Raw genomic sequence first — 14,331 nt, forward strand, 5'->3', positions numbered from 1 at the left:
ACCAATGCATTTCCCACCCTTTTACACTCAAGTCAATAGATTTTCCCAGTTTTTGGTGGTAAAATTAGAGGTTTCAGCTTATACTCAGGTGAGCTTATACTTGAGTATATACGGTATATTTTTATTATAATTTTTAAACTCTACCTGTGTTACTGTGTTGCATTTTTTCAGTCTATCTTCCTCTGTGTGTCTTTTCGGGAGAGGAATGTAAATCCAATGTATTGTGATTGTGGATGTTGCAGCGTTTCTATAAGAGATGGTGTGAACGAGGACCCAGTCCACTGATTTGAGTGTGTAGTAGTAGTAGGAGCCAGATAGGATTTGCTGCTTGAGCAGCAAGGGAGCAGTCTCTATGGTATTAGCACATGGAGATGCAGAGCAAAGTACACTGACCTAGTCCTGTCTCCAGACAGGAGCTCAGAGAAAAGATCACTGACTGAACACTGATGCAGAGCTTTGGAATGAGCTCCTATTTATAAACGTTTGCAGAGCTAATTGCAAAGCATGCTGAGTCCCAACCAGTCACCAGCGTGGGTTCTGCAGGAAAGATAACAAAGATTGCAACATTAACATCAACATTACATGTTAACCCTCCAGTGATTGTACTGTGGGTGTCATTACTACATTCTTGCAGTATGTGGCAGGAAAAGTATTAGGGGAACTATTAGGGGAACTCCAGAATTCAAGATATAGGAAGCCTAAATATGACATGGGGGTGCTGGCCAAACTCCTTCCAGCCAACCAGGAGACTAACTGTAGTCAACGTTAGGAATGACCCATCCAGCAGCACATTACACATGGACTGTACATTATTTAACTGTCATATTTTTCCTAATAGTCAACGATTTACAAAAAAATTATTATTTACACCCTAACAGAATGGATCTGTCATCATCATATGGAGAACTTTTTAACCCCTTGGTGCTTCGGGTTTGATATATTGGACGCTGAGCCCTAGGCTTTAGTGCTTAGCATCTGATATATCGGACACAGAGCTGATGCCGGCTCAGTTCGTAATCGGAGCTGAACCAGCATCATAAAACATGGGCTGTCATGTAACTAACAGCTGACACCCCAATGTAACACCTGTGGTCGGAGTGAGCTCTTGTATTTAACCCATCAAATGCCGTGGGCAGCACAACCGCAGCATTTAAACTGCCTGCTGGGGGTCTCTCCCCCACAATTTGCCCTCCCCATGCCATTTTCAGGAGGGGCACCAATCACTGTAATGGCAGCCCTAAGGTCCAATAAGGACCCCAGGACTGTCCGCAGGCAGTGCCTGTAAGATCCCTTCAGCCTAGGCTGACTTAGCTAATACCCTGCAATAGTTTAGCATTCAATCAGATCATTGCTTATTCATGTCCCATGGTAGTATTAAAAAAAATTTTAAAAAAAATGTTTTTCAATAAAAAATATATTATAAATTTAATTAAAATGGCCAAAACTCATAAAATGACATATAATGTGAAAAAGATTTTGACGGCCGGCTGTACTTTTACATGCAAATACTATGTAACAGGTGTTTGAAAATCTCTAAAGATTGTCACAGACACAAATTTCTTTGAGTAGTTGGTGGCTGCCTATCCTTTACCTTTGACTTCATCTGTCCTGGGGGCTCTATCAATAACTTTCTGACTGGCTTATGCCTTGAACTAGGGCTTTCTTATATCTGTGAGCAAGGAATAAATGCCCAAACAGCAAGAGGCTTCGGGTAGCAGCAAGAAACTTCATTCAATAAGAAAACCAAGGCCTGGATTGAGAATGGATGGCATGTAGGGTTGTCTTGACTTGCAGCTTCTAATAAATCCACTAGGGATCAAATGAGCTTCAAATCATGCAAAGGGGAAAGGTGAAAGTAAGAATAGAAATTTCAGAGGGTGTTTGAGAAGTCTATGGATCCAATATAACTGAGGATGTAGATAAAATACTTGAGTGAAGTTGCCCCCCCCCCCTTGTCCAAATGTAACAAAATTGGTGTAAAAATTTTGTGCTGGTTTGTGCAGTTGAAATTTTTGTTTGTGCCACTATCTTTTTAAAGATATTAATAAAAGTTTCCAAAGCTGGTGCCTATTAATTGTGCTACGTTTGTGCTTGTTTGTGCTGCGTTTGTTTTGAAGATATTAACTAAATTGTAAAAGGTCAAAAGGTCAGCAAGCCCCACCCACATTAACTGAATCAAACAAAACTGGTGGCAAATGTTTTTGCTACATTTGTGCTGGTTTGTGCAGCAAAATTTTTCATTTGTGCTGCTATCATTTTTAAGGTATGTTTAGGTGTTTACATAAGTTAAGGTGTTTAGGCTGAAATGGTAAAAAAACAAACCTAGTAACCCTTCTCTGGTTTTATCACCAGGGGTGCTAGCAAACACATGTACTTTGGAAGGAAAAAACTCTGCTGACCTCTGTAAAAAATGATCAATACATTAAAAATTATAGCAGCACAAATGTGGCACAAATGTTTGACACCAGTTTTGTTTGATTTGGGTAATGTGTGGGGGCTGGCTGACCTTTGTAATTTTGTTGATATCTTCAAAACAAAAGCAGCATAAACAAAAATTTGAGCAGCACAAACCAGCACAAACATAACACAGTTGATTGGCACCAGATTAGTTTGATTTGGGTAATTTCAGGGGCGGGAGCTGATTGACCTCTGATCACCTTTGGAAACTGTTATTAATATCTTAAAAATGATAGCGGCAGGAATGAAAATTTCTGCTGCACAAACCAGCACAAACTCTTGACGCCAATTTTGTTTTATTTTAGCAAGGTGGGGGGTCAGCTTCACTCAGATAATATTAGTTGGTGGATTCCTCTTCTTCATTCACAGAATTTATTCTGTCTTTTATTAACAAGAAGAAGAGCAAATGTCTCTAAACGCTCCATAACTTCTATTTCCCTTCTGTTGAGGAGCATGTTCCTGTATAAAGCAGAAGACCCCTGCACACAAGATTTGTCAGATTCAGTTCCAAATTGGCCAACGTATGTTACTGTTACAAAATAGAAAAAACATTATCTGAGCCAAAATCAAAGAGTCACATAGATGGAGGTGAATAGGTCTAATTGGGAAACATTTTTACAAATAATACAAGGACAACTGATCTCCCCCTCAGCTACCCTGTTCTCTTATAAATAGGAAACAACCCACAATAGGACTTCATAGGGTGCCTGGTGAAGAATGAGGATGACTCCGGCTTTCCAGGTCTTACTATATCTCTGCCTGTTAGGTAAGTAAACACACATTCATACAAAGGGAATCAGTTAATAATATTAATAATAATAATGTAAATTAGAATAAAAAATATGAATCCAGCCTATCTGGCAGCTTCATGCTTTTATATCCCGATGGGCAATAAATGAAGAGTTGGGCACAGTCATAAAAGCAACAATGAATTATTAGGCAAGGCCTTCACCGCCTATCCCCAGCGCTGCACCAATGATGTGTTTGCCTGTGTCGACTGATGTGTTGACATCAGTGACATCAATCATTGGTAAGGGCGTGGAATATCCAGGGTTATCCCTGTTCTGGCATCAGTTGTGTTCACCATAAATAGGACCAACATCTATTAGACATGTAAACCTCCAGCTAACTTTGCATGGTCTTATAGTACAAGGGCATATACAAGACTTTGTAATGATATATTTGTATTGCAATTTAAAATGTTTCATTCCCCAGTCTTAAGCCTTGGTATTTTACCTCTCCAAGTGTATAAAGTCATTAAGTAATTCTTTCTGTTTTCAGATCTATACCTGAAACAGGGGTAGTATATAGACAGGGTTTTATTGCTTATAAAAGAAATTCATGCAACTTTGATAGAAAAATATTTGTTGGAAGATGAAGTACTCTTTAAGGGGGGCAATTTATTACCACATTGGGGCTGCCAGGATTCACTAAGGTTGTGCGCCCGATATCCAGCAGGTGTCGCTGCTGCGCCGAGGTCCGCAGGAGTTCACCTTCTTCTTCCCAGTGCATGTGAGTGCTTGTCTTGTGACACAAATCGTTTTTTAAATTCCGCAGTTTTTCCGAATCAGTCGGGTTGTCCGACGGCCATGCCCCCCCCATTTCTGCCGCGTGAAAGCTGGCGCCGATGTGCCACAATCTGATCGCGTGTGCCAAAACCCCCGGGCAATTAGGCGCACAACGGAAATATTCTGGAAACCCAACGAAAGTGCGGCGTTCGGACCCTTAGTAAATGAGTCTGGTTTCTTGTACTACTTTTTGAGACTTTTTTTAGTCAGTTGAGACTTTTGTCAAGTTGACACTTTTGTTTTCTGTTTTGGGTCTGCCATGCAACTTACACCCAGAGGGCAGAATGTGCAAAGTTGCATCATTTGTTTAAAAAGTTACACAAAAGTTTCAAGGGCAACAATATACTATCAACTTGAAAGAGGCGCCAAAATTGTCTCAACTGTGACTAAGAAGTCTTAAAAGGCAGTTGTGACACCTTAAACTTTCTCTAAACATTTAAAGCTGACAAACTTTTTTTAATGAGTAATCAGAAGACGTTATTACCAGGTATGAAGTTATTGGGAACATAGAGAGGAATTTTTTTTGTACAATTTATGCCATTTTTTAATGTAAAATATATCATTAAAAGATTTGGTGCACGGACAGCTTGGTATGTTTGGTAACTTTGGGATGTTTGGTGTATGTGCGCACATTAAACCTCTTTTCCATTAATATTGTGTGCGCCAGCAACTGTGTAAATTCTACCTCACATTTACACCAGCTCCTAGCTGTAGTAAATTGCAGTTTTTGGTGCAGGAGATAAACTTAATTCTTCAAAAAACAAACACTTTTCAGGTTCAATATTCTGATGTAGATTGAAGCAGAAAGACCAAAGTGTTAGTTCTGATACATTTTAATAATGTACAGTAAAACAGACGGTCAGCACTCACATAGCAATAAAAGCAGCTTTATTATCCAATAGTCAGTAGATGCACAGCATTGGAGTTAAAGGTATCGTCTGATATGTGTCACACTGTACTGGTCTTGCAGGAAATTAAAGATTGCAAAAACACAAAAAAACTAGAAATACTCATTTTCACTCTTCTTCATCTTGATCCCGGCAGTGTTCTCCGCTAGTCTTGAAGCACCGGGATCACCTAGAAAAGAAACATATACTTAGTAGCACTGGGCACAGGGACATGATGTCCGGTGCTCCGGGCTGCTAATTATGCACACGCCGGCACCTCCCTTTTCCTCTCTCCCACCACCTGTTTTACTATGCATTGAGTATAAGTAGATGGAGTCTAACTATTATGTCCTGTACTACTGAGGTGAGTGGAGCACACCTATCAAAGTTTAAGTTTTAACAATGTATTATTTTTCATTATTTTCACTTGTCCCTGACTTTTCCAGGGCTGAGTATCGCAGAACCCAAAGAAAGAAATGTACGTTGGTGTGTGATATCAGATGCTGAAGACAAAAAGTGCAATGATCTGGCGAGCTCTTGCTTGGTCAGCGATATTCAACTCATATGTGTAAAAAAATCCAGCACTGAGGACTGCATGACTGCTATCAGTGTAAGTACATCTTCAGGGGGATCTATAAGAATTTTTAAGAAATGGTTTTGGATAGTGCTTACATCTTAAAAGCTATCTACATAAAGGAGAGTTTAATAATCCAAGAAAGGGGACCTCTCCTTTATGATCCCTGGAAGATTTAACTCAGAAGCTATGAATGTATCACTTTAGGTGGCATACAGACATAAATTCCACAAAGTTTAGTTGTTTGCTTTAATAAGTAAAATGATACAATTTTATCTGTTGATTAAATAAAGGTTACATTTTATGTGAGACACTCACCACTTTTCACTTTTTCCCCATTCTATTCCTTTCTGTGCAATGATGCTATACTATAGGTGGTGACCACCGTGAGTTCTGTTTAGGATTAACACTTTGTTTACCCATGAGGCCACCCATCACTGCTGGTCGTTTGTTTACAAAGGCCTATACTCCTGTCCCAACTACTGTCATTTCCTGCAACACACTGTATACTAATGCTGTAGCAAGCATCTGGCAGTTGTTGAGGCCCTCAGTGATGGGCGGTGCCATTAGTGAACGGGAACACCGAAGAAGGTGAGTATAAGGCTTTTATTTTTCTACCCCCTCCCCTCCCTCTGCTGTATATATAGAAGCAAGAAGCATTTTTCCTTCATGTAATAAGTGAATAATTATTGTCTCGGGTCGTGGGCTCAACCATGATCCTCCGTTTGCCCCAGCGCCCTGCTGCAGTTGTTTACCTGTCCTCATTCCTAACTCCCGTCCGGCAGCCGTGCGTGCGTGTCTCTGTTTCCTAGGGTGCGCCCACGCCGTTTTTGGAAGATTTAAAGAGCCAGTGCTGATTGGTGCTGGCCCTTTTCTGGAAATTATTAAAAGCCGGCCTCTCCCAGCATTCCCTGCCAGATCTTAGTGTCTAGAGCCTTTGAGAAAGCTGCCCTATGCGTTTTGTTGTGTTTCCGAATTCCCGTTGTGACCCCGGTTCTGCATTTGACCCTGATCCTGTTCCGTCTGCTCTGACCTCCTGCTTTGTTCCTAACGATGATCCTGTGTTTCCTGTCTCGACCTCCTACCTGTCTCTGACCACGAGTTTGCCTTACATTTCTGTACCTTGCCTTGGCTGCCACCGCGGACAAAGTCGAAAATGTGGAACGACCTATTGGTACCACACCGCAGCAGGTCCAACCCGCTTTGCAGCAGGTCTATTGAAAACCTCTTAGACTCCGGTCCCAGGTGTCGGCTTACTTCATTGTCCCCAGTGGTACAATGGGTCCACTACCCCTGGAGCCTGACAATTATATTGTTACCGTTTGCACTTACCCAATTAATTAAAGCAATTTGGTTTAAAAGTTTTGGAACACTCAAATTTTACGTACTGTGGTTCTGCAGGGAAATACAATTTTTACGGTTTCATTTATCAATGTTCAGTGCATCGCTGGACTTTCTCCAATCAGTTCATTGTGTCAATGATGAATCTTTCCCTTTCAGCACGGAGAAGCAGATGCTATTTCTCTACACGGGGAAGATATTTATAAAGCTTCATTAAAACCTTTTGATCTCATTCCCATCATTACTGAAAGTTATCATTACCAGAAAGGTGAGTACTCATGCAATGGTTTAGAGTATTATTATTATTATTTTGAAGAATATTTCATTTGTAAGCAAAACTGTTAAGCCCAAGTCTAAGAATGGTCATACACATTATAGGGATACAATCAGGGGTCGCTATTAAACTATAGTGGTTGGACAGCCGAGTTTTAAAGAATCTGGCAAAATGTAATTAATAGTTTGATTTGGAGGTGAAATACCTCTTTTTAAATAACATATTTGCTGGTCATGGTCTTTTTGTAAGAAATTACAAGCACATAAAGTATCTACATCACATATAAATTGTGGGAGGGCCTGGAAGATGCGGAAGGAGTCGACATGACTTGGGAGATTTACCTTTTGTTCCAGAACTCCAGTAGGTATCCTTTTAGTTTTTTGGAGACTCTGAGACATTCATTGAATTCTGCCGATTGTGGCACCATGTGACTTATGCAATCAATCACTGGTCTTCATGATAAACCATTTGAGCCCTGGGATTGGCTACAGATGGAACATCATCATTGCAAGCAAACCAAAAATAAGGAGGGACCACCAGATCATCGTTACTTTAACAGTACTGTGGACGCACCACCAAACTATTACTGCTGTATTGTATGCCATTTCCCCTTCTTGCTGACATGTATTGCTTAACGGGGTTTTCCCAGGAAGATAATTAAGTCCCTGTCCTGTCGATCGGAGGGGGGATGAGACCCCCACAGATCACGAAAACAAGGGGTCTGATGGGGTCCCACGTACCTCCGTCGGACCCCTTGTTGCTCTGTCAGAGTAATGGAGCAGACGGTTGCGCATGACCGTTCTGCTCCATTAATCTCTATGAAATTGCCAAGCGCTGCCCTACCCAGATCTCCATCAGCCCCAAAGAGATAAATGGAACAGAACGGTCATGCGCAGCCATCTGCTCCATTACTCTGACGGAGCGACAACGTGTCTGACGGAGGTACGTGGGACCCCATTGGACCTCTTGCTCTTGTGATCTGTGGGGGTCTCATCAGTGGGACCCCCACCGACCTGCAAGTTAGGCCCTATCCCGTGATATAACGAGTTGTGCACCTGTGGGACATCACATGACCAGCGACAGGTTTCTCTCCATCGGAAGTAAACATAGAAGCCTCTTTTTTTAAAATTTTCTCTGTTTTATTGACTTATTAAACAATACAAAAGAAGGAAAAAAAACAACTTTACAAAATACAAAATTACAGAGTTACGAAAACCAATTGCATTCCAATTGTAGTATACTATGTATTTTACCATCTATGTTCAATTCACAGAGAGAGAGGTAGAGGATAGAGAGAGAAAAAAAAAGTGAGAAATAAGAACGGTATCTTTTCCGCATAAAAAAGAAGAGAGACAGAAAAAAATAAACAGTAATAATGTTTTCATAACCTGGCAAGGGGTTTTAGACTTTGCTAGCACTTGCGATTATTTGCTCCAATCCGCTAAGGGGGGTCGCAGCCGGGAAAGTGGTGGGAGCGGCCGGCCGAGAGTGGGCTGGCCGCGGGGTGTTACTGTCTCCACGCCTACATACTCACTGCTGCTGCTGACCTTTCACATGTGAAAAGTCGCCAGCTGTGTTTATTTCTATGTCAGGCCCTGCCTGGCGTAGAATAAATGCTGTGCAGCACCCTACCACTATACACCAATAGGCTCTTGATATATGCCGCTGCAAAAATAATATTTAGTTGCTGAAATGGGAACTCTTTAAATATTTTGTTTGCATTTTAGCTATTTTTGTTTGGCTGGGATAGTGATACCCGGAAACAAAGCTTTTAAAGAGAACCTGTCACATATAAAGACGGCACTAGGTGCTGATTGCTTAAGTAAGCAGTTCCTAATGCTAAAACAGACGCAGCAGTGTTGCACTGCTAGCGTTATAGGAAACCAATAACGCTAACAAACACTGCTGCGCTGTACTCTAGAGATGCCAACCCGCTCTCAAAGCCAGCAGTGACTGTCGCGCGTCATGCGGCAGTCACCGCCCATAAACCCGCCCCCTCATGAATACACCGGACCTCTTCCAGCACGGTACAAGGGTACATCGCGGCAGTGTCTGCTAGCGTTATCAGAGGTATCCGATAACGCTAGCAGTGTAACACTCCTACATCTGTTGTAGCACTCGGGGCTGCTTACTTTAGTACACAGCTAGTGCCGTTTTATGCGGCAATATTTGACATATAACATGGCTGCTTTGTAGCAACAGGGAGTCGTTTAGCATTACATCAGCGACTCACGGAGCAGACAAAATTTTTGGGCTAGGTTTTTTTCTGTATCTATTTTTTATTTGATTTTGGACAAAAACCCACAAGCGTGTCTGAAGCGACTACCCGGTGTCTGAGCGCTCAGGCCGGACATTAGTCCCTCATGGGTTTTAGGTATTGTTCAAATTTTTTTGTTTTATTTATACTTTCTGTCCCTCAAGTCCCTAGGGAACTAATTTTATTTTGACTTTGTTTTGCCATGACTTTTTCACTAACTTGGGCTAATCAGCACTGCTATTCCTGCGATCATGTGTTTAATAATAAGACCAGCAGGAGGCGTACAAACAACCTACCTGCTGCTGCCACTATTCCATGTACAGCACTTATCGAGTGCTTGAATGAACAGAGAAGACAGAACTGGTAAATACTGTTTCTGCCTTCTCTTCAGGGTCCAATAAAGCTGCACACAATGAGGAACCAGACATTTGAAAGCCTGAGCACTGTTTATAATGATATATAAGTATACAATGGTGCACGCTTTAGGGACCTGGACTGCATCTGTATGTTCTACTGTAGGTCCAGTGGTCATCACTAAGGCTATCAGTTCATTGGTGATTGCAGGCTCCAGCACCCGGCATACCAGGGCAAGTGCCGGGGCCCAGAGAGCTGCCGGGGGCCCACACACGCTGTGCACATCTTCACTTCCTGTGATGAGGAGCTGTGTCCTGCACTGTTCCTCCCCCACTCGGACAGACACAGCACATGTAGAGGCTACTGAGCTGCCTGTGTGATGCAGCACATTATGGGTTAACATCCCCCCCCCTCCCCCTATCACCTCTTCACACGGAGCTGCAGTACAGCTGAAATCCGGCAGCTCAGAGATCGGGACGAAGAGGTGGAGGAGGAGGAGAAGCCTGAAGACTCCTCTGTGTGATGCCAGGGCTGCTGCAGACACCACAGGGTGTGATGGTATGTGACATGTATGGATGTGTATATAGTGAGTGTATGGTATGTGTGATGATGTCTTTGCCTGCATGTGTATCTGTATCTGACTGTCAGTGTGTGTGTGTGTTTGCCTCCATGCTTGTCTATCTTTATGCTTGTACCTGTAGCTGTATGCATGTATCTATCTGCCTGTATATATGTCTTGCTGCATGTGTGGATGTGTGAATGATATTAATCATCTCAAATGTACATGAGAAGCAGAGAGGGTTCAGTGTAAGCAGTGATGTGTATTATGAGGTTCCGCAGCAGCTCAGGTGTTTATTAGGAGGTTCCGCAGCAGCTCAGGTGTGTATTAGGAGGTTCCGCAGCAGCTCAGGTGTGTATTAGGAGGTTCCGCAGCAGCTCAGGTGTGTATTAGGAGGTTCCGCAGCAGCTCAGGTGTGTATTAGGAGGTTCCGCAGCAGCTCAGGTGTGTATTAGGAGGTTCCGCAGCAGCTCAGGTGTGTATTATGAGGTTACGCAGCAGCTCTGGTGTGTATTATGAGGTTACGCAGCAGCTCTGGTGTGTATTATGAGGTTACGCAGCAGCTCTGGTGTGTATTATGAGGTTACGCAGCAGCTCTGGTGTGTATTATGAGGTTACGCAGCAGCTCTGGTGTGTATTATGAGGTTATGCAGCAGCTCTGGTGTGTATTATGAGGTTATGCAGCAGCTCTGGTGTGTATTATGAGGTTCAGTTGAAGTTTCAGATTTATTACTTGGCAGAGTGGAGGGGCACACATTTTTAGGTTCGCTCTGTTGGTTAAATGACCTCAAAACTGCCCTGACCGTGACACGGCTGTTTGGGATGATAAACTGGGGAATATTTCAGGGAACAGGAGACAGTTTTTTAGTTTTTGAATTTTTAATGCTGTCACGCGAGTTCTCTGCAAAGGGGCCCACTGAGGCACTGTCGCCCAGGGGCCTACTGAAACCTGGAGCCGGCCCTGCGCCAATGTATCAGCCCCATCACCAATCTAATAATGATCATCTAATCTAATCGAATTTTTTTCGGACAGTCAGCAACATCATTCCAAAAATGACTTTCATTTGAGAAAGTGGAATACATGACCCAGTGTAAGCTTCGTTCTGATGAAATTACTTTTATTGTCAATTTAGAAATCCAGGGCCCGTGTCACAAACAAATTCAGCATCTACTTAAAGGAGGACGGCCCCTTCTAGGAGCTTTTGTGCCCAAGTGTGATGAAAAGGGCAACTATAGTCCGAAGCAATGTCATGGCAGCACCGGATACTGCTGGTGTGTTACTGCAGAAGGGAAAGAGATTGATGGTACAAAGAAACCTCCCGGAGAATCTCCAACATGCGGGGAGGAAAGTAAGTGAATTTTTCTAATTTTATTATTCAGTTTTTATTACTCCTAATTGCTGTTTATACAGATGATAGTCCATTCCCAATATGAGCCAAATTTGCCGCAGGATATCTATATGTATAACTGACTTGTCCATCTAACCTTCCAAAGTATTTGGTTTCCTAAATTTTTGAATGTTTACTGAATTCCTTAGTGACCTATATCACAATAAACCTTTTATATATCTTGAGGTGAAATTCCTAGTGGTTTATTCCTGGGGTTTACACAATTGAATATGTATGTCACAATGATAAAGTGTTTGTAATTTTTAGACAGCATGTTATACAACTGAAGGGGCTGAGTAATTTAATATCTATGTTGAGAAATCAAGAAGGCTGTCAATCATCAATAGGATCATCTACTTGACTTCTCAACATAGACACATAAGAAATACAAATGGATAAATGCAGGGGTGGGATTTGATTGCCTCTCTACGGCTTACCGACCCTGTTGTTAAATTTACAGCCAGCTTGGCAAATTGGGGAGAAGCTGGGCAATTTGACTAGTGACTATTGGGGGCTGGCCCTGTGACTAGTGGCTACTGGGGACAGGTACTTTGACCAGTGCCTACTGGGGGTAGACACTGTGACTAATGGCTACTGGGGGCCGGCACTATGACTATTGTCTAAATGGAGGCTTAGTGACCATTGTCTAAAAGGTGACTGTTAGAAAAAGGGGACTCAGTGACTGTTAGAAAAAGGGGACTCAGTGACTGTTAGAAAAAAGGTTTTCGTATAGGAGTTGTATCGCACACCTTAGGTTTTGTTGTTCAGGTGCTCTGGATAGGGTCCCAATCCCATTCAAACATCATAGTACGGAATCCAGTCACACTGATTATGAATTTGAATTTTTTATTTTGCACACAGTTAATTTTAAGTGACGTTTCGGTCAATCACTGACCTTCTTCAGACACTGTGAATGTTAAGGTGGGATAACATATAAGTATTTATACATGACAGTGAGGAAGGAAACAAGGGGATATGTACAGTGGGCATATTTACATATTTACACAACAAGTATACATGATGCATATACAGAGAAGGTCAGGATAGTTCCTGTGACACAAGGGTAAATCATGTATCAATTAACATAGTATATCAATTCATATGGTAATGGATGAGCAGGGAAACTTTGGGAATGCTATAAGATTCAGTAGTAGAAGGCTTGACAGGGTAATCAAGTAGTAATGGTACCTGTAAAGGAAGCATAAGAATATAAAAAACAGTGCTTACCAGTATGCAAGTTTAGTAAGAGTTCAGAAGCTGCTATGCAGGCTGGGCGCTTAGGGGAAGAGCGGAAGTCCGCTTGTGTGGTAGAAGCGCTGCAGTGGTAAGTGTTGTGAGGCTTTAAATAGGAATATTAGGCGCGCGAGCGCCTGAAAACGTCACTTCCGGTCTGGACCGGAAGTGCGTCATAGCTTGCGTTCCACCCGTTGCCGCGAGGTGGAACGCATGGGCTATTGTATGCTGATTGGAGCAGAAATGATGGGGGAGTGGTTGTAGCAAGTATTAATGTAATGGATGTGCTAAAAGTTTAGAGAAATTAGGAGAATGGCGCAATAATAGTATCAAAGGGGGGATACTATTAGAAATTAATATAGGATAATGGGAGTAATTAGGCTAAAAAGTAAATGCCTATATAATAGAGTAAATAGAAAAGCGCCAAATATTGAAAGTGATATGTAGTGTATCATATGCTACAATGGGAGTAGATGCAATAGTAGTAATGGGGAGCAAATATGGAATGTGGGAATATATATGGCATATGTGGATCTACAAAGTGATAACATAGCAATAACACAGATTAGACATATATCTACTATATTGCATATACAATACCATAGCGTTGATGATATGTATGTTTTCAGCGTCTCTGTAACAAAAATAGAATTGTTCATATTAATAACAAATCAGCAGAAGCTTTGGATATTATAGTCCCTATTCATTCCTTTAGGTGACAGCGTTTGTAGTGTGTGAATCCAAAACGACTCTCTTTTTTTCAGAATTGATACTCGGTCCCCACTGCGTCTCTCGGTCCCCACTGCGTCACTGCGTATTTGTTCGATAACCTGGAATTTTAGTTGGTTAATAGAATGCTTTTTTTCAAGGAAGTGGGCAGGTATTGGGAGTAAAGTGTTCTTTAGTCTGATGGTAGATTTGTGTTTGGAAATTCTGTCTTTGATGGGTAATGTGGTCTCACCGACATATGCGAGGCCACATGGGCATTTGATCATGTAGATCACAAAATCGGAGTTACATGTGAAGAAATCATGTATGGGATAATTTTTCCCGTTAAGGGGGTGTGAAAAAGTCTCGCCTTTTTGTACATTGTTGCATTGTGCACAAGAAAGGCATGGGAAGGTGCCTTTTTTCTGAGTTTTCAGGAATAGTTGTTTTTGTAATTTAATTCCCGAGCCTATGTCAGCTTTAACTAGTCTGTCTCTTAGGTTATCGGGACGTTTGAAGCAGGGTAGAAATGGTTCGTTGAACTCTGGGATATTTGGGTGTCCTTTATGGAGTATGGGCCAGTGTTTCCGTATGATTTTATGGACTTTAAAAGAGAAAGGGTGATAGGTGTGGACAAAAGGTATGCGACTTTGGGCGGACCTTTTGGGTCTCGAGGGCGTATTTCTGTATTTTGTGAGTGTATTGGAAGGGTATCCTCTTTCTGAGAATTT

General features: G+C 41.9%; 1 protein-coding gene across 1 annotated transcript in view; it reads left to right on the forward strand.

Moving 5' to 3' along the window:
* The first annotated feature begins 3,075 nt into the window (after positions 1–3,075).
* LOC140122492 (saxiphilin-like) overlaps positions 3,076–14,331 on the forward strand; it is a 54,869-nt gene continuing 43,613 nt past the window's right edge. The window contains exons 1-4 of the mRNA XM_072143420.1: positions 3,076–3,223; positions 5,359–5,522; positions 6,987–7,095; positions 11,405–11,620. Of these exons, the coding sequence (XP_071999521.1) occupies positions 3,175–3,223; positions 5,359–5,522; positions 6,987–7,095; positions 11,405–11,620 (538 nt within the window). The 5' untranslated portion in view covers positions 3,076–3,174. The remainder of the gene's footprint in view (positions 3,224–5,358; positions 5,523–6,986; positions 7,096–11,404; positions 11,621–14,331) is intronic.

This window comes from Engystomops pustulosus, chromosome 3 (genome assembly GCF_040894005.1).
Source record: "Engystomops pustulosus chromosome 3, aEngPut4.maternal, whole genome shotgun sequence".
Taxonomy (NCBI): Eukaryota; Metazoa; Chordata; class Amphibia; order Anura; family Leptodactylidae; genus Engystomops; species Engystomops pustulosus.